The sequence below is a fragment of the Serinus canaria genome, chromosome 5 (genome assembly GCF_022539315.1).
Source record: "Serinus canaria isolate serCan28SL12 chromosome 5, serCan2020, whole genome shotgun sequence".
Classification (NCBI taxonomy): domain Eukaryota; kingdom Metazoa; phylum Chordata; class Aves; order Passeriformes; family Fringillidae; genus Serinus; species Serinus canaria.
In genome coordinates this window covers 28552623-28572485 of record NC_066319.1, presented here as the reverse complement: position 1 = coordinate 28572485, position 19863 = coordinate 28552623, and the positions used below count along the sequence as shown (strand labels likewise).

At 42.4% G+C, this 19863-nt stretch overlaps 1 protein-coding gene across 10 annotated transcripts in view; it reads left to right on the top strand.

The window, feature by feature from the left end:
• SUSD6 (sushi domain containing 6) overlaps positions 1-19863 on the top strand; it is a 91343-nt gene that overhangs the window by 48411 nt on the left and 23069 nt on the right. For 8 of the 10 annotated variants that reach the window (XM_030239811.2, XM_030239810.2, XM_050974646.1 and 5 more), the window contains one exon: positions 32-61. The exons of 1 other annotated variant lie outside the window; for it this stretch is intronic. In XM_030239811.2, the coding sequence (XP_030095671.1) occupies positions 32-61 (30 nt within the window). Of the gene's footprint in view, positions 1-31; positions 62-17466; positions 17521-19863 lie in introns of those variants that run through there. One more of the 10 variants, XM_050974651.1, reaches the window with a different exon arrangement.

The window sequence follows — 19863 nt, the reverse complement described above, 5'->3', positions numbered from 1 at the left end:
TAATCCTGAACTCTCCTTTTGTCTGTCCTAGGTTGGCTAAGCAAATCCAAAGGACCTGCATGTGAGTAAACTTACGTTCACTGCTGTACTATGAGCAATGAGTGCAATATTTTACTGGTTAATATGAGTGTCTGTGAGCTAGGATTCCCATTATACTTTTTGTCTTGTTGAGATTCATCTCTATGTCCCATTTTCATTTTTGACCCTTGGATTTGGGAATGACAGCTGCCCTTAGTTTGAGAGATGGAGTTCAGCTTCCCATCTTTCACTGTGCTTGGAAGGGATCCTTGTGCCTTCTACAGCATTTAACTTCAAATGACTCAAGAAAACAACAAATCAGAATAAATATTTCAATAAATGCAGAGACATACTGCTTGTGAGAGTCTTGAGAGGCTGACAGAGTATTGAGAGGACAAGGGTGACAGGCTGAGGTAAAAAAAATATTTTATTTCCTTTAATCAAGAAAAGTGAACATCTCAGCATAATTCTTGATATGTTCCATTGGATACTCCTGCTTTTCATTTCATGTGCTCAGTTACTTTCCGGTAGCCACATTATGGATGCATGCAATGTTATGGATGCATGCAACTTTGGAAGCATATTTGATTTATCTCTTCTAAATATATAAAATAAAATTTTCTGTACGTTTTTGTTAAACTTTGAAATAGGATTTGTTTAGTCTGAACTTTTCCCCTCCACTGAAAAATAACAAAAACAAAAAACCAAACCAACAAACAAACAAAAAAACCCTCACCAAAAAAAAAAAAACTTCCAAAAAAAACACCACAGGAACAAAATCTGCAGGGAATGGATTAATGAAGAAGAATTTAAAGGCTTGGGAAGGGAATTTTGGCACCTACCAAATTTTGATCTTCAGAAAGTGGGGGTTAAGAGAAATGCTGATGGGATCTTCTGAATCCTCTTTTTTTTATTCAATGCCTCAATATTACTCCTGGCAAGAAAAGCAGTATCGCATACACATAAGGGGCTTTCAATTCTTGGTTGTGGTTGCTAGCAGGAAAATCAGCCATTTTAGGAAAAACCTCAAAGAGTTTTCTGGTCCAATTCATCTTAGCTTGTTGGGTTAGAATGTGAAAGATGGAAACTGTGTTTCATTGTCAAGGGAAGCAGAAGGTGTGCTAAGTGCCATTTGTTCTTCAGGAGAAACTAGTTGTGGACTATAGTCCAGGTTCTGAGTCATCACCATCCTGGTGTTCCTTGAGGACTGCTTCCTGCTAGGCTGAAGATACAGATTTCTCTGTCTCCTCATATTTTCACTCAGTCCTTTCCTTTTTATTGGCCAGAGGCAATCATTTGGGAAGAGTTTGGGTTTTTCCCTAGTATTACAGGGTAACTCCTGACAGTGGGATACAAGAAAGTTTGCTTGTTTATCACCTTGTCCCAGTTCCTTTCCTGCTTTCTGTCCTTCCCAGAGCAGCTGAGGCACTGTTTTTTAGAATATATGTAATGTTTTTCATCTGTGCAACCCGTGTCTGCCATTGCTTCTCCAGCCCTTACATTTAACTGAAGTACCACAAGGAGTTACCACTTCATGCTGCCAGCTGATAGTGATTCTGCAGTGGGGATGGCAGAGCAAGAAGTACATTTGCTGTGGAACTGTGGCAAACTTCAGCCTGGGCTGTTACTGCAAATACTGCTGGAATAGCTGCTGTGTGGTGTGTAAAGCTGTGGGTATGACCTTAGCATGCTGACATAGGTGATGAGGAAGAAACAAGGGGTAGGGCAAGGTAGGAAACTGTAGATTGATGAGTCTTCAGCTTTTGGGGTCATATCTGTCAAGGCTCTGCTAAACCTGGGAATCTGTGTCTAGATGAGGGCTGCTGAACCACTGCTGGTAACAATCTGCCAATAGTCCAGAGTGAAGACAGTACCAAAGGCACTTGAACAGCAAGCTCAGAAATGTTTGTACCTTTGTGAAAGTAATTGGAAGAGGATTATGGTATTGTCACAAGAGGTTGTATACCTGCTTATCTGTGTGTGCTGGTCTGTATATAAAATCACATTTTCCTTTTAATGAACTGGAACCTCTGGGGAACATTGATCTTCCCCTGCAAACAGGAATTCCTGAGGCTCTGCTTCTGCAAAGTGTTGCATTGGAGTTTGAGGACTGCTTTCAGATGTTGTTAAAGGGATTTGAAGTAATTCCTTAGATGTGGGGCTGTATAGATGAGTTACAGGATGTGCTAGGTGGATTGGGCTGTAGTGGGCTTGTTGCTAAACTGTTGAAGAATAAAATGAGCTTTTGGCCCAGCCTAGAACAGTGATCCTTTTGTTATGGAATTTTATATGGAGGGGAACTTCTGGATTTCTTGTACTGAGAAGAGTGCCTAATCTCAAGAGGTTGTTGGGATGCTCCTCCAAAGTGCACATTGCTTGTGTACTTTGGCAGGGCTGGTGCTGGATGGAGATGTTTCCTGTGTTTCTTCTCTATAGGTCCAATGCTGTGAATGCAAAAATAAGTGTGTTTATCCACCTGGCATAGTAAGAAGCGTTTCAGTGGGAGCACAAGCCAAAGCATTGAACAGTAGGGTAACAAAAGAGCATCTTGAAATCCTGTGGTCTCAGCATTTTAGGTCTAGCCAGTCATCTTAATTCAATTGGGAAAAATATTTCTTGTTCTAAAGCAAAAAAAATACCATTGCTGCTGCTTTTGAGATACATATTTTACTTCATCAGTAAAGGGAAAAATATGTCTTACTTGAAAAACGTTGCCTTTCTGTAGAGTGCGATAAGCACCTCTGGCGGATGTTGCCTGAGTTTTCAGCCCACAGACAGGAACGAAACATGCTTTGTAAGCTTTGACACATGCAATAATTAGAAAGTCGAATGCTGCTGCTGCATTTCTGGCTAGAAAGACCATTTTTTATGTCCTGAGAAAAAGACCAACATGGTGTGTAAATAATTGTGTCAGACATATTCTTAGACACTGATAAAGCTGTCCAGAAAGAGAACTTTTTTGTGCTCTTACCAATGTTGTAAGGCAAATGGGGATTTGTAGGAAGGTGGTAAAAGAGATTGCATGTGAATGAGGATCAGTAGAGAATAAAATTCTAGGAAGGAGAGGAGGGGGACAGGAGTACAGCAAAACAGAAGTGTGACTGTTTCCAGAAGTGGAGTTGTGACAAAGTTCCTCGTGGTTTATAAAGCAAATTAGTGGCTTGATGGTTAAGTAGTGCAAATCTTAAAAGAAGGTAGTGTTTCATTTATGCGAGTGGACTAGAACAGTTGAGAATAGTATGGCCTTGGGAGGGAGAACTCTAGTAGAAAAATATGTGTTTATTTTTTAAGGGTTAGGTAAGAGTGTCTTAATGCAGGAGGAAGCCTCTACAGCATCAGGGTTTTGAAGCTTTTCTGTAGGCAGCAAGACTGACTTGTGAGACACTGATGGAGAGTTTAAGAATTTAAAGCATACAAAGTGGATGTGCCCTCCAGAGACTGAAGTGCAGAAATCTGTGGCAGAAGCAGATCGGGGTGAAGAGACCAGTTACTGGAGCAATGGCTGTGCCTGTCTGTAAGTGCTCTAACATCATGGATGGTGAGAAGTTGTGAAAGACCATATAGCAGTTTTCTGTGAAAGACGATGTAGGGAGGAATTTCAAGTGGAAGTTGCTGCCATGTTTAGAGTAGTATCTGACTTTCTCAAAGTTCTGCTGTTCTTAGTTTGTGTTCACTTTACTAGTTAAAAGCTGCTTTGCTCTTCCCCCTGTCCTGCATTTGTTTGGCTGCTTCACCCCTGTAGAGGAACCCTTTTTGTGAAGAAGATAAAGCTATTAAAGCTACCTAACTCTAGATCCTTGTCAACACTCCTTGCTGATCCCTTCCGCGTGGTGTTTGTATGTCACTGTAAGTGTGGAATGAAATTATGTCAGAGTGGGTAAGTAACTTCTAGTGCTGCCTTTATTTTGGACCACCAGCATGCGGGAGATTTAACATCCAAGAGACTTAGCTGATGCTGCAGAGACCTTTAGGAATGTGCTTCTGGTGTGTCATACAAAACTCACAGCTGTTGATATAGCTCTGTCGTGGGAGGAGAGAAATGTGTATTTCTAACAGTTTCCTTCTGCCGGTTCCTGTTGTAACTTCAGAGCACCTATCTTTGAAACTCAGAGCCCTAGGGATGCCCTGCTCTGTAACCAGTCTCCAGTAGTTCAAATTTTGGGCCTGCTGGTGTGCATTTTGAAAAGGAGCTCTACTGTACGAGTTTTGCTGAGCCATGCTTTGTGCTGCAGCACATCTTCTCTTTTGGACAGGCTAAGTGTATAAAGTATCTGTAATGTTCTCTATTATCCTAAAGCTAGTACTTCCCTTCTGTCCCTGGTTTTGCTTTCCTGAGCAAAAGTAACACTTTAAAGCTCCTGGAGGATGACCTTCAGGTTTCATTGTAAACACTTTCTTTGGTGTAAATTACTTAGGTTGTGAGATACTAAGAAAAGGTAAAAGGTTTATCATTTGCCTGTTTGGGTTCAGCTGTCACTTTTCTCTCAAATGAGGAAATTACTAATTTTTCACATGTAAGCTGAGAAATTTGAATATCACAAGCTGCAATGACTGTGCCTTTAATGGCAAGTCTTAGTGAAATCCATGAAGGTGGCAAGTTTGTTTTTTTACACTTTATTCTTTTAGTCCTCCAGTTCTTTGCCTTTCCCAGCAAACTAGTCTTGCTGCAAATGTTAATGCCATTAGCACAAAGCAAGGTTGACCTTTGAGCCTTCTCACTTTGAATCTCTTTATTTGCATTTACTTCTCAAATATTTAAGTGTTATCTTCGAGTTGACAGTTCGTGCTTTGATGGTGGCTGTTTCCTCCATGGCATTTAGTAAGCTGGACTCCACTTTTGGAACAGTAGCAGGGAGATGTACAGTGCTGGGAGAGCTGAGCTCTCTGTTGGTACAGGACCCTCATAAATTTTAGTCACTGCAGCGGTAGTGAAACACATAGAGGCAGATCACAAGACTGACAGAGCAGGCCCTGTTGGTGCACTTGTGCTGTGGGGAGAGGAGGTGTGTGCAGTGGTGGCCTGATTGCTGTCTGCTGGCACCAGGCCATGCCTCTGCTGGGCAAACACGCTGGAAGTGCAGTGTGGGGGGCCTGTGCTGGAAGAGGGTAGCTCCTGTGCGAAGTTCTGCCTCCCTGCCTCCTCTTAACACCCTGGAGAACTGACTGCCTCTTGACATGTGCCTTCAGCTGTGGAAACTCCTCAGGGCTAGAACACCTTTACAGAAAACTGGATTTTTTTGTTGTTTTTGTTGGGATTTTTTGGGTTGGTTTGTTTGGTTTTTTGTTGTATATTTTTTCTGTCAGTATTGCCTTGGTCATGTCTGGTCCCGCTTTAACCAGGTCTTTCCAGTCATGAGCTGATCTTTTGTATGAATTGAGTCCTTGGGCAGGCAGTGGTATTGACTGCATGGGGGAAAAGGCACATTGCAGCCTGTCATCTGGGACAGAGGTAGGGCTGCTTTTAGCATCCTTGATTCCTGCTGTTAGTAAAACAAAGAGGGATTGGTGCAAGTTGCTAACTAGGAGTGTTATGAAGAGATTCATTCTCTGACAACAGCCAAGGTGAGCAAATTCATAGCTGTTTTACTGCATACCTCTGGCCAGTTGTCTGAGGCAAGTCAGGAGTATTTTATGCTTGGCTGCATTGGCTGCCATGGAGGTATTTGAGAGGATGAAAATTAATGTCTGTTCTACATCCTCTGACAGCAGGAAAGCATCTTATCATTAAGTCTGTTTCCATCCGCTCAACTCTTGACTTAATTAGTTGTTTCAGATGAAGGAAATTTTTCTCCTGACTTTTGTTAGTAGCACCAAGGGAGGATGCCTGCAGAATCTGAGCTTTTGTGGTTTATTTCTAAAAAGCTGCTGCTGAATCCAGAGTTTCAAACCTGCTTGCCAGCATGCACTGTGCACAAATGAAACCAAACACATCTCTCTTTCCAGAGGGGTCTGTCACCTTTCTTCTTTCTGTGGCAGTAGAGGTTGGCCTCATCATTAAATGCAGATACTTCTCTATAGGTAAGACTTAAAACACGTAAGCAGAGTGGGGCGATGTGCTCTTACGTATTATTTCATAGAGTCATAGGATACACTGAGTTGGAAGAGATTCATCAGGAACATGAAGTCCAACTTCTGGCCCTGCACAGAACACCCCAAGAGTCACACGTGGGCCTGAGAGTATTGTCCAAATGCTTCTTGAACTCTCTCAGGCTTAGTACTGTGACCACTTCACTGAGGAGCCTGTTCCAGTGCCCAAAAAAATTTACCCTCTTGAAAAAAGTTTTCCTGATATCCAGCCTAAACCTCCCCTGATACAACAAGATCATGTAATTTTTTTTTAAGTTCTGTCACTGGTCACAAGAGTTAAAAGATTGGTGCCTGCACCTCCATTTCCCCTCATGAGGATGCTAAAGACCACAATGAGGTCTCCCCTCAGTCTCCTGCAGGCTGAACAGACCAAGTGACCTCAGCTGCTCCTCACATGACTTTCCCTCCCCACCCTTCACCATCCTCATGGCCCTTCTTTGGACACTCTCTAATAGCTTTTTTATATTGTGGTGCCCAAAACTGTATACAGGACTGGAGGTGAGGCCACAGCAGTGCAGAGCAGATCAGGACAATCTCCTGCTTTGACTGTGGGGTTAGGGTAGCTTCACCCACTGTCGTTGGTGAAGTGGGAATTGCTATAAATGCAGCAGTGTTTGTGAATGGCAAATGTTTCAGTCTATAGTTTGCTTTTCCAGTTTACCTGTATTCCACTTGATGTTAAACTTAGCTTGATTTACTTCTCAGGCATTGTGGTGATGATCTCTTTTTTCATACAGTGGGAGATGGTAGGAAATGGTAAGTTACAGGAAACATTTTTGCAGTAAATCCTGTAGTATTTACAACAGAATAATCACTCGAAGTTGGTTTTCCATGACTGGTATCAGAGGTAATGAAAACTGAATTGAAAACAAAACTAGAAAGCCCTCTGGTAACCATCTGTCAGTTGTTAAATATCATGTGATAGCAAGATGAAACTTGTGGTGCCTGGTGTGGTCTCAAATCTCATCCCAGCAAATAACTTCCCCAGCAAAAGCAACTGGGACTGACTGTTCCCTGTCCCTTTGGAGTAGCTTTCTCCATGGGAAGGATTTCTTCCCAAGGCTGAGCTGGTTCCCCGGGTGGAAGGATAGATTTATGCTGATTAGTTTCTTTGAGCCATGCCCTCCTACACTGGTATGCACCGTGCCCAGTTTAATGACCAGCTGTAATGATTTTTACTGTTGTGCAGTTGTTTAGCAGTAGTAAGAGAGCAGTCGGGGACCTTTTGCTTTGTCTTGTTTCAAGTCTTCCCCGAGCCCATCTTTGTGCTGGCATCAGAGAGCACATGGCTGCTGCGACCCCGGCCCGCACGCATCAATTCATCAGCTTGATCTTTGCACCCCTGCTCCTCGGGAGGGTCGGATGGCAGCTGCAGCTCCTGTCAAGCATGATGCCGAGCAGGGAGCTTTGGGGAGGAGAGTTACAAAAGGCTCAGTTTAAATCATCTGTGTAAGGGTGCAGCAGAAGCCCTGTCACTCAGGCCCCGTGCTTGTCTTCTGGTGCTATGGTTGTAATGACATTAGCATTTCAAAAAGGGGATTACCACAACCCCAGGTTCTGAGAGGAGGCTATTCTGGCTGTTAGTTGAAAAGCTGCTTTCTGGTTACTTCGGTCAATTTTTCCCCCTCCCTTCCCCGTAGATCCTGAAGGGTTGATGAAGGTATACATGCCATGGTGAAAGTGGGTTGTTGTTGTTGCAAGGAAGCTGGTTGTTTATTGGCCTAGATGTGGGTTAGCAGATATAAGGTTGTTTCTGATAGCATTCTTTCTTACTGATTTGGAGTGACTGCTTGAATTCCTGATGGAAAAGTTAAAGGGTCTGTGTTATGGTCATAGCTGTGTGCTAGAGAACTATCCTGTAGTTATGCTTACAGGAAGAAGTTACATTATACTAGTTTGTCTTGTGTATTTCAGCCAAAGGAAATGGGCAGCACATGCATCCTATTCATTGTCGGCCTTCCACTCATCTTGTGTCATGAAAAAATCCTTTCTCTGCCCAGGCTCAGGATTTCAGGGTGATTCCTTGGGAAGTGATTGTATTTTTATAAGGTCTTGTTTAGCAACAAAAATTATTTTGTGAAACTTAGCTCCTGACTCTTACAATTCTGTTACATTACCCTCACCTCTGATCAATATTCAGTTGATTGTTTTTCACTAAGTTCACTTACCCTTTGTGATGTTAGTTGTGCTGGAAACTTCCATTAAGGCTCTAAAAATGCTGGACTCTGGTGGAAAATCCATGTGGTTGCTACTTCCTCTCCAGTTCCATTAGCTGTAGAAATGGCAGGTGGGGCCAGACAGATTATTGACAGTCCCTGGGGAGCAGAACAAAGGGAATTGCCTTCTTTGCCTGCCAGAGTGAGGCAGGACTACTTTGTACAACCTCTCCAAATGCATGAGCCCTAAAATTATTAGCTGGCCCTCAGTATCCAAAGCAGAAACCCTTCCCCTGACTGAGCAGGCTTGGAGGGCATGCAGCAGGAAATGCTGGTGGTTGCCTGGAGCTTTGTCTGGAGCAGTACTGCCAGTGCTGTGTGTATTACGCTGTTGAATAGGCAGGGAAAGGTGTCTATTGAGGAGGCATTGTTAATAATGGAGGCTGAAGTGCTGACAGGCCTTAATCTTTGTGTGTGTCCACAAGGCCTTGTCTTGCATGTTCACCCAGGATGGAGATCAGCAAGTGGCTCTGCAAAGCAGTGCTGAGGTGTTGTGGGTGTCCCTTGCTCTGGGCGCCCGGGAGCGGGGCCTGCTCCGATGACTCATGGCTCCTGCACAGCTGTGGCTCTTCCTGAGGGACATGGCACGCCTGAGCCAGAGATAAGCTGTTCTTCTGGGAACCAGGAAGGAGCAGGAGTAGTTTCCTCTGTAAACACAGCACAGGGTATTTGGTGTGCTGAGAAAAGGAGGCATTTTACTTATCTGTGTGGAAACAGGAACTGTGGAAGGCCTCCCAGTAGTGTGGTGGCTGCTGACAATATGTGCGTGCTTATTCAGTGTATTTCGAGCTCTGCCCATCTCCAGGCACGTTCTAATCTGTGTATTTCCGTGGAAGCCACTTCTCTCTATAAACTTCAGCAAGGATGGAGTTTCTTAACCATTAGGTGTTCAATTGAACCTGCACAGAGGAAAGGGGGAGCTTCTGGGTACCCTGTGCTGGACAGAAAGCTGTGGTTGTTCTGTCCTGTCCTCTCCTTTTTCCTGTTTCCGCAGATGCAGCAGCACACACAGCTGTGCAAGGGAGCAGCTGGCTCCTTGGGAAGTTAGTCACTGAGTGGCTGTGCCACCAGCTCTAGTGGTACAGGTTTTTGGATTTACAGTTCAGCTTACCTCCTGTGCACCTACGTGTGTCTGGTCTTGGCATGTGTGAGCTTCTGCATCCTCTTTTCAAAACTCCTTTTCTGGCAGTGATACTAGAAATTAAATATTCTGTATTGTGGTGGAAGCAGGCTGCAGAAAAAGGAAAACTGTAAATCTGAATATTGTGAACTAAAAACCAAAGAACTAAAGAATGCAAGAAGCAACAAACAGCCTTGTTTCTGAGAGGCTGATGAAGTTTGAGATTTACTGTGTGGAAAACCCTCTTTTCTGTTTCAGGGCAATTACTGTTTAAAGGCTTGCAAAAGAAAGATAAGGACTGTAAAAACCCAAATGAATAAGAACTGGTCATAATATTTTGTGAGTTAAGACCGTTTATAATTATTATAGAGTAAGAGGAAGGGAAAAAGCATGAAGGAGAAAGTAGTTTTATTTCCCTTGCTCCCTGTTTGGATTAATGAATTTAATTACTTGGAAATAGCTAGTAGCAAACTTGTGGCTTTTTTCAAATGTACTTCTTACAAGACTGCAAATTTTAATAGAAGAGGCAATTCAGTAAAAATAATTGAAGACATGAGACCTTAACCACTATATCCCTCATTGCAAGTGCTTTGTGTCTATGTTGAGAACTGAATTAATTTGCCTCTGATGTATTGAGAGGGAGAAACCAGGGCAATATATGATGCAATTCTAAATGCAGGCAAGCAAGTGAGATACTGATTTTTAAATAGATCCTTATAATAATAAAGTTGTTCTTTCTTTTATTCCTGTCAGCAAAAATATAGAAACAAATATGGAAAGGAAATGGCTATACAAAGTAGTGTGATTCCGTGTAGCAAGCAGCAAGAGTGCATAAGGTGGGAGAAAGGAGATGGGGAACATTGCCAGGAAAGGGTCTTAGTACAATAAATAAAACATGTGTCAGAAATTTCTCACTTCTTGATGGTATAGTTTAGATTCCACTAAATTGTTTGTTCTTTTGTCAGCTTGAACAGGTCTTTATAAGGTGATATAGCAGCTAAGCAAGTAAATAGCAAAGAAAAACAGTAGTGCATCTTCTTTTAATTGTGAAGATACCTGGTAGGACGGCTCTGATGTCAGGTATATTACCATCAAATGAAATTTTCCAGCGTGCTTGTGTCCCACTGGTAATCGCTTGGGAGGGGATGTCTCAAATCATGCAAACGCTGCTGAAAATTTTGCTCAGTGCGTTTAACAATCTGAAAGAGTGATTTAGTATTCTGCTGCTTAAGTTTGTAGGCAGTATATTACTGAAGGAGAGCTGCAAAATTCCCATGACAACTGGGTAACATGAGATTACTCGAACAGAGCAACTAAGTAGCATTTGGTAATCCATGAACGCACACTGAAGCTGGCTTTCTCCAAAGGTTGCTTTGACCATAAGCAGACTGAGAAAGCATTTGAAAGAAGGCTTAAATCCATTTCCTTAACCAATTTGCAGTGATGGCAGTCTGTTCTGAGTTGTTTCAGGAAGGCAGTGTAGTACCGTATGCCTTTTCTTCTTGGTGTCTGTGTCCCCAGACAATACCATCTGCACCTCTTGCAAAACCATCCTTGCTGTTCCTCTCAGCCACTGCAGCCCTGGAGATCTCCTTTACTGCACTATGGCCCTGTGCAGGCATTTTGCACCTCTAGGCAGAAACTCACTATGGTCTTGTTGCTCAAGGGGGTTGCCATGTTATGTTCCCATTGCCATGAACCCTGCTTTTGACCATTTTTACTGAGGAGAGCAAGTCACTTGTTATGTCTAAATTTTCTATCTGCAGCCACATGACCTCCTGTCAGAATGGACTGTTATGGAAAAAACTACTTTTCTGGGAGCTTTTTGCAGAGTCTAGACTGGAAATCTGTTGTCAGTATGTGTGCTAGACATTAGGATGTCTAGCACACATACTGACATGTGCTAGGATTAGAAGTTTCCAAGCAGTGGTCTTTGGAACACATAACATTAGCCCATGTAGTTTTGCCTGCCACATGATGACAGCTTCTTGCTTTCAAACTGCTCTAATTGTGTTAAAATAAAGCTTTGAATGTTTCTTTGCTTTTCAGTGCAAGCAATTTCAGTAATTGGCAGAGGTATGTGCCCTTGAATAAGAGGGTATGTGGTCACAAACTGCCTCTGTAACAGAGAAATGCTCTTGTTGGAGTGTGTTCTACACATTGCTGTGACTTCCATTGTGATGAGGAGTTTAAAAACACCAGTAAAATGCACAGCTATTAAGAGGAAAACAGGTGCAGTTGGAGTCTAGACCTGGTAGTGTGGTTGTTGCAGGGTAGTGTGGGATCAATGCCTTACCAGAGCAGCAGAAGAGATACTCTGATTTGGTTTCTGTTTACGCTGTGAGCTAAAGAGTGAATGTCAACTGTCTGGTTGTGTCTTTTCCCTTGAGAATGAGTGACAGTGACAGCTTTGATGTGCAATAACTAGGTTGCTGTGATTTGTGTTTAAGGTTTTAAGTTTGGATGCTTGTGGGGGCAGGGCTATGAAAGTAGAATGTGGCATTTGATATAAGCAGACATCTCTACCTTACTTTCTGACAAAGGCATATAGACTGGGAGGAAAAATGGGAGAGAAAAAGGTCCAGTGTCATAATCCAGGACTTCTCCCAGTGCCTGGGAGACTTCTGCTTTCTTTGTTCTCAGGCAAAATACCAAATAAAAAGGCATCAAGAAGAGAAGTCTGTCTATCTTTTGAGAAACACTCTAGTTTTCCAGACATTAAATACTCTTTCTGTTTCTTGGGAAATAATTTTGACTTCTGGTGGGAGTTCACACAGTATAATGGTGTTTAGCCACAAAATAGCTTTTACACAATTGCAGCATTAGGTTAAGAACTGAGAACCTATTTTGAGGTTTGTTGCTGGGTGACTGAGAGAATGAAAATATATATCTTGACAGTGCTAATTCTTGAACGTGTATTTTAGAAACAGTGATTTGGAAATGCCTGGATCCTAGATAAAAAGATCTATGTAATCCAGAGGTTTTGGAAAAGGGCACTCCTGCATTGGTACTAATATATCCCTCTTAAGATTTTAGTAGGCTCTTGTGTGCATGCACAGAAGAAAGTGGTATTAGCTGGAGGATGTGTTGTCAAACTCCAGCTGGGTGTTCCAATCAGTAAGCAGTGATTTGGGAGGACACAAGAATTCTTAAGGTTAAATAGGACTATTAAGTATTTAATTTATACCCTGATGAAAGATACAGATTATTTATGAGGAAGTCCATTTGGGAAGTAGGTGCTCTTAACACTTCTCCCTTCTTTCCCAAACTTGAGCTACTTTCAACAGAGGCCAAGTTGTCTATTAGGAACATTGTCATCTGCTCTCCATGTCAGCTGCCAGAATGTAGCTGGTTTTGTGAGTAGCATCCTCAATACTAAGTGTGCCTAAAGTAGTCTTTTCTAAGAAGTTAACAGAAAAGGCAGGGGTGGACAAGGGGCAGAATAAAGGATGGTGCTGCAGGCTGTCTAACATGATGTGAATGCTGTGTAATTGAGCACAACAGTCTTTAGACAGTCTTTGGCTATAATTGACAAGAGGAAGAAAGTTCTGACAGTGTCTGTGGGATCTATAGGGTAAGAAACAGTAATTCCTGTGTGCTGAGCAAATTGTATAGAGATGGAGGAGATTGGAAGAACAGAAAATTACGAGAAGTTTGAAAGAAGGGTCTGTAGCATTTTTTCAATACCATTTGTCCTGGTAACTCCCTGCTGCCTGCTGAACACAGTTCTGCAGTGCCTGTTACCTTACTACTAAGAAGTGGGATTTGTCTTATTTCCTTCCCCTGAAAACTTCAAATGTCATTTCCCCCAGTCATACAGATGAGATAGGAAAACAGATGAACAAACCCAGGAAAGGTCTGGGTAAAGGAGTCCTGTCCTTAGTATCAGAATGACTTTGTAATACCTGCTGCTGGTCTGTTAGGCTTCCTAGATGGTAAGTGTTCAAGATCCCATGTGTTCCTAGCAAACTTGGCCCAAGTGCTCAGATTTGGGTTCAGAGCTCTCAGATTGCTGTATACGTTGTTTCCGTGTAATACCTGTTCTTCCTGATTAAATGCATGTGCTGTTCTGTGAAATTTTCTATATTGCTATGAAAAAGAAATCAGTTACAGAACAGTAACTGATTGATTTAGTAAATGGACTCCTGTTTTTTCTCTGGAGCTGTATTTTACACTCTGGATGTTCATTTATCAGCATCAAATAACTTCCCTTCATGCTGTTTTTCCCACTAGTTCCCAGGCACGTTATTTAAGCATTCTCAAGGAGTCTGCATACACAGTCGGGAGAGTTCCCAAGTGTGTCTCTCTCTGGGGGGCAGCAGCTTTGCTATTTTTAGCATGATTTCTTCAAATCTTCCATTTCCTTTGTGTGAGAAACTTTTACTAATTGTGAAGTGGTTGAACCTTATAATAAATGGATCTCAAATTTGCATGGGAAGCTTCCACTCCACTACCAAGAAACCTGTCAGCACTGTCTGGGCATTTTTGCCAAACACTCTGATAGAGTGAGCTCTACTCTGAGCAGCTGCAGAGACATTAGAGAGTAGCCTGGCACAGATGTTCTACACCTCAGAAAGAGTTGTTTTAGGGATGCTGTCTGTGCCCTGTTTTTTTTCACTGTGTTTGGGGTCTTCATTTTTGTCTGCTGGTGAACTTCATCTGGCCATAACTCTTGGTGGTTTATTGCCTCTCGACTGAATTACAGTCCAGAAGATGTGATGAGAGAAATTATAACATCTGCTATGGGAAGAAAGAAAAACTGCATTAACTAGTGAATATTTAAATGAGGAAGAAAGACTTCTCAGTCCAGGAATTGAATTAGCATGGAAGCTGTTCAGATGTAGACCTGGTGACTGAAAGTGGTCTGAAGTCAGTGGCCTGCATGTCTGGCCTAAACTTCAGCTTCCTTTCTGAAGGCCCTGTGCCTTGTCTGCCAGCCTCGTGTGGGTGGCTGGTGCCTCAGAACTAGCTGAGCCTGAGTTGAGCCCTCTCTTTGGGCAGTCCTGTGCAGGAAGCGCTTTCTTCGCTCCCTGGAAAAGTGACCTGGGAAAATGCATGAGGATATGGGTTGCCTTATGTGTGGAGAGATCTTGTGGTTTTCTTGAAAGTGTGAGATGATGTGCTTGTGAGCTGCATCCTCACAGAAGTGGGGCTTGCTGAGTCAGTGCCCGTGCCTGTACGTGTCAGATGTCAAGACTGATTGGCAGAAGCCTGGTGAGGACTGGGAAGGTGTAAGGCAGGTTCAGCGACTGGTTCTGGAGCGAGTGCGCATAACCTCTGCCCTCCCCTTGGTGGGTTTGGGGTTTTTTTGCTAGGTTCAGGCAGTACTAGATGGGAGCACTGATACTGAGGAAGAGCTGGGATTTGGATACTTGCTTCCTACCATGTATGTTCATGTGATGATGTGGGAGGCAGATCTGGGTCCAGCTGTGGAAGGGTGAGGAATCCCCAGGGTGTTCTCAGCATTCCCCTGAGCTCTGGCCCCAGCTCTGAGGAAGCTGGGAGCGCTCATGAATTTTTCTCTTTTGTGCTCAGCAGAGCACTTCCTGTGGCACTCAGGCATGCTGCAGCAGCTTCCTCTACTGCATTCTTCCCTGGGAAGCATCTGAAGTAGGCTTTTCTTTTCTGTGTAGGAACTTGAAACTGCTTTGTTCTTGCATGATTTGGGAAAGATTATGCTGTTTTTAGCTGACAGGCTGTAACTTCTCCCACTGTCTTGGTTGCTTTTGCTTACTGTTTCCCTTCCAATGCCTGAGTCAGGTGGTGGTTGTGAAATCTGTCTGCTAAATCAGTGTCTGTGTTGACCTAGGTAGTGGAACAGATTTTGCTCTAGGGAATCATGAACCTATAAATAAATAAGTCCTTTAAGTAATTATTTTGTGAGTTTTTTTGAGTAATCTGGCTCTCCCACCTCGTCATCTTTTTCAGAGGATCACAGAATTAAGCTATTATAATGACATCTTGCAGCATAAAATCAGGATTTCATTCTGATAGGTCTCTCTGTGATAAGATGGTTTTGCAGCTCTTGAAATCAAGTTTGAAATATTGTCCTGCTGGATTTAAAAATTTAAATAAAAACGAGCAAGTAGCAATGTAGTGGATACTATTATTATCTACTAGCATAGTAGATGTAGTAATTACATTAAACATTGCTGAAATGTGGCAAAACTCTCCTCACAGTTAAATGCTTAAAAAACCCCATACAACTTAAAATACCCAGCCCAAAGAAAAATAAAATACACCTTGCAAACCCCAGATACCACACAATCTCTTTTATGGAGCTAGGTATTTAGAACAGGAGTTTAAACTATTGTCTGATGTGAGGGAATGCTGGGAGCTGAGCAGAAATGTACTCGTGTTTGGTGGAAGATGGCTGTGAGGACTAGCAGTAAGATTTGAGAAAGGAGGAGAAAAAAATTGTAAGAAGCTCAGGAGGGACTTGGAATATCTCCTACTTGATGCTGTAAATGCTGTCTGGAATTGCATAGGACAACAAACAAAATGGTCTCATGTTATTTTGGTTCTTGTGGTAGTCAGGGAAACAGGGTTTGGAACAGCATCTGAAAATCAGCTGAATTGTCTGGAGGAACCTGGCCTGCAACAGTCTCTCCTTTTCAATAAGGTACTGTCCTAGACCTCAAGGTCTGGCTGGCAGGAAATTATAATAGTATCTGTCAGACTTGGCCTGTTGAAGTCAAGAATGGTCCAGGTAAAATGTGGTCACTGAGGTGTGATTCTTGGTGCTTTATGGAACCAAAATTCAATTAAGCATTTTCACACTGTTGCTATCCTGTGAAATGTACATTGCTCTGAGAAATACTGCTGCTTTAGCAAGAACTGCTCTGACAGGACTAATGATGCTGTATAGATAAGATGTAGCTGAAGGAAGCCACTTGAGAATGCTGAGCAAATAAGTGCCTCAGAACAATAAAGGAAACTTAATGAAATGTCACAAATAATATTAAAAAAAAACAGCTGGCATGCAAGAAGCAGAAGAAGAGAGGGTAGCACTGTAAGATCTAGTGGAAAGTGTCCCTGCCCATCACAGGGGGTTTGGAACTAGGTGATCTTCAGGGTCCCTTTCAACCCAAACCTTCCTATGAAAAGCAAACCTATAATAAAGCATAGGGAGAATCTTTGTTTTGTTTTGTGGCTTTAACTTGGCTTTTTAGTTGTTACAGAACAAAGAACATCTCTAGGTTCCAAGGGAATATAAACAAGAAGCAAAGAATATGTAGTCTTGTATTTCTTACTGCTTAAAAGCAGTGAATTACTGAGAAAAGAGATTGAAGTTTAGTAGTCCTTGAGGAGTCCTGATTTCTTTCCTGAAAATTTTGTTTTTGAAAATGGTTACACTGCAGGGTTTGGGGTTGTATGCTTTATAATTTCTTCTGATGTCAAATGTACATAATAGTATTTAAAATTTTCCTATGGTTTTATCAGGCATCAAGGGCTACAAATGAGTTCTGTCTTGGCAATTGCTACTTCTGACTTTATTATTATTATTATGATTATTACATGTGTTTTCAGCTGGATATTTTGCCATGACTGTGCTTTGATTCAGTGGTTATAGTTAAAGTGTCAAAGGACAAATAGTATTTCAAAGGGTGAGAACTCCTTTTATGCATCTTCTCTGAACACTGTTCTTGCCAGCTGTGGAAGGAGCTTCTTTTTTGAACAGTTTCCCGATCCTGGCTTGTTTCAGTTCAGCTGTGTTTACCCTGTGGGTTTTTGGGATGAGAAGCTACAAGGACAGAAAGGAAGAATTCACATTTGCTGCTAGGAATGCTTTTGGCAATTGCCATTTCATATCCATTGATTTGCTTAGAGATGTTGGTAGGCACTGGAAAAACAGAGATGAAAAAACAAACACTTTGAATTAGGTACATCTGAATAGCAAGACAGTCTTCTCAAAGAAGGTGGCTGATAATCTGAATTTTCTATACACTGCATTTGCATGCATAATACTAAGTTGCTATTTTCTTACTGTGTATCATTTGATCCCAAACAGACTCTGAGTTGGTGGAATGTGTGGGACTTTGCCTGTTCTGCCAGAGCTGATCATGTCTTCTGTGACTGGTAAATCAAAGTAGCAGCAGCATCCTACCAGACCTTGATGCCTCTTGCTAGTCATGCTTCAGTCACAAAGCAAGCTTACTAGTAGCTTTGCTGTATTTCCTCCCTTCTTGCCAAAAAATACTCTTTAATTATTTGTATTGCCAGTAAATAGAGATTACTTGCTGAGTGGGTGTTAAGTTTCAGTGCAGGTTATACAGGGTCTGACACCACCTTTCCTACTATCACCTCCCTAGCTCTTAAATTGCTCCAACACCGTTCAAGTGTTAGGCAACTTAGAGAGGTGTGTCACAGCTAGCTTGTCTCAGTACAAGAAACTTCTTACTTTTCTTTGAAGATGAGTTCTTCAGCTTCACTCTGTCATAGAGCTTTTGAATTTATTTGAGTTTGGATTGGGTCTGTATCAGCTGTCTGTTCAAGAAAGTGAAGCTCAGACTGACTGATCTTGCCTAAGTGGGAGTCTGTAGCACTGGGGTCCCTGGGAAAGGTACGTTTGCCACGTGCAGTACTTCTGTTACTGTGCCGTCTGACATGCCTCCCACTTGGAGCGGGATGACTTGAGGAGTGTTCAGGTGGGTCTGGGGTTTTTCTTTTCTCTATCGTGATGGACTCTGTAGTGAAGTTGTTTGTCATGCTGAGCTTCTCTAAAGCTGGTAGGAAAGATGACTTAATACTTACAGCTAAACTAACCACATCTAGACTGAAAATATGACTGTGCTCAAGAGAGGCTTTCCAGTGAGACAAGGATAATAAGTCTTTGCAGTTCTGCCCAGTCAGTGGTAAATTATCTGAGTGCTTGTTTTGACAAGTCCCGTGATACAGATGAGTCATTCTTAAAGGATAAACACATCTGCCCAGATATTAGATTCTGTTATGTTCAGTGGTCCTGAGCAGAGCCAAGAGCCAGAAGAGAAATAGCATGGCAGAATGAAAAAGTGCTCTCCTCTGTGTGTTGATATATCAGATTGGAGTTTCAGGATCACTGTCCTTACCCACCTTTCCCTAGCAAATCTGTCAGTAGATAAATTGCATGGGAAAACTTCAGTAACCCAGGGCTCTGAGCTTCCCCCTTTGATTTCCACACAGATGAAGGTGGAACAATATTTAGTGCACAGCGCTCTCCTGTGCATAAGCCTTTACTAGATCAGCTTTGGCCAAACTTCCAAATCAGTACATTTTGGATAGGCTGACTCAGAGGGAACAGCTGCTGCTGAAAGGATGAAAAATGAATCAGTTGCAAAAAGTTCATTAGTGTACGTAGGAGGCCTACCAGGGCAGTGACTTGGCTAAGTGTATCTAAACTCAAAAATTATTACTTCAGATTCCCATGTCCCCTTGGACTTTAGGACTGCCTCATGAGCAGACTTATGACTGTGCATTGATCTTTGTCAAGAGTAACCCATAACAGAACTGGGATTAGAAGGTGGGCATGAACTGGCCTCTAGGGTAAGGGGAAGCCAGTTGTTGTGGTGGTTGATGGTGTCTGCCTGAGTTCCACCTCATGGTGGACAGGGAGCAATTGACTCCTACTGCTGTTGGTGTTACTAAGTGATATGTGTCATCCTGACCTTGAGTGGCCATGCTGGAGTCCACAACAGGGACATATTTTGGAAACTGTCACAGCAAGAACTTATAAAGCCTTATTGGGAAAAGAAGCCTGGTTGCTGTACTAGGCTGAAGTTTCAGGAATGGAAGTTTTGTAGCCATACGGAAATCCACAAGCGAGTTAAGTTTCCTGAGGCACTGCTAAATTGAAGGCCTTGTGTCACACGCTGGTCGAGAGAAGTTTTGCTCTGCTGTGTCTTTAAGGTGTGTTTGCCTGGTGTCCTCACCTAGTGTCAATAGAGGGACTGTATTCATTTCAGTCAGATCTTTACAGACCAGTCGCCTGTGTGCTGTCAAAACTTGGTGTCCTAAATCAGCATGAATATCATGTTATGCTGAAGAGCATAGTTATGCTCTTTCCTATGCTGTCTCATTGTTCTTACTGAAGCATGAGATGTTTTTCATTAGACCAGAGCCCCATAGTGTGTGTCAGGCTTTTATCCTAAAAAACCCTACCTTAGCGTATTGCTATGTCCAAACTGAAAACCCACGTAGGAACAGACAAGGAAACAGTGGAGTATATGTGCAGGTTACCCCTGCAACTGAGACCAGTTTTTAGTTTTGTAAGTTTCGAGAAACAGGTAAGCAGGGACAAGATACAAATCAAAGCTGTATGAAGTAAGTTCCTGCACAGCTATTTCTTTTTTGTAAGATCATCAACTTATTTTGACAATTCTTATTATTTTTAAATAATCTCCTCTTTGTTGCAATATAAAAGAAAATCTAGGACTGGAAGAGCCC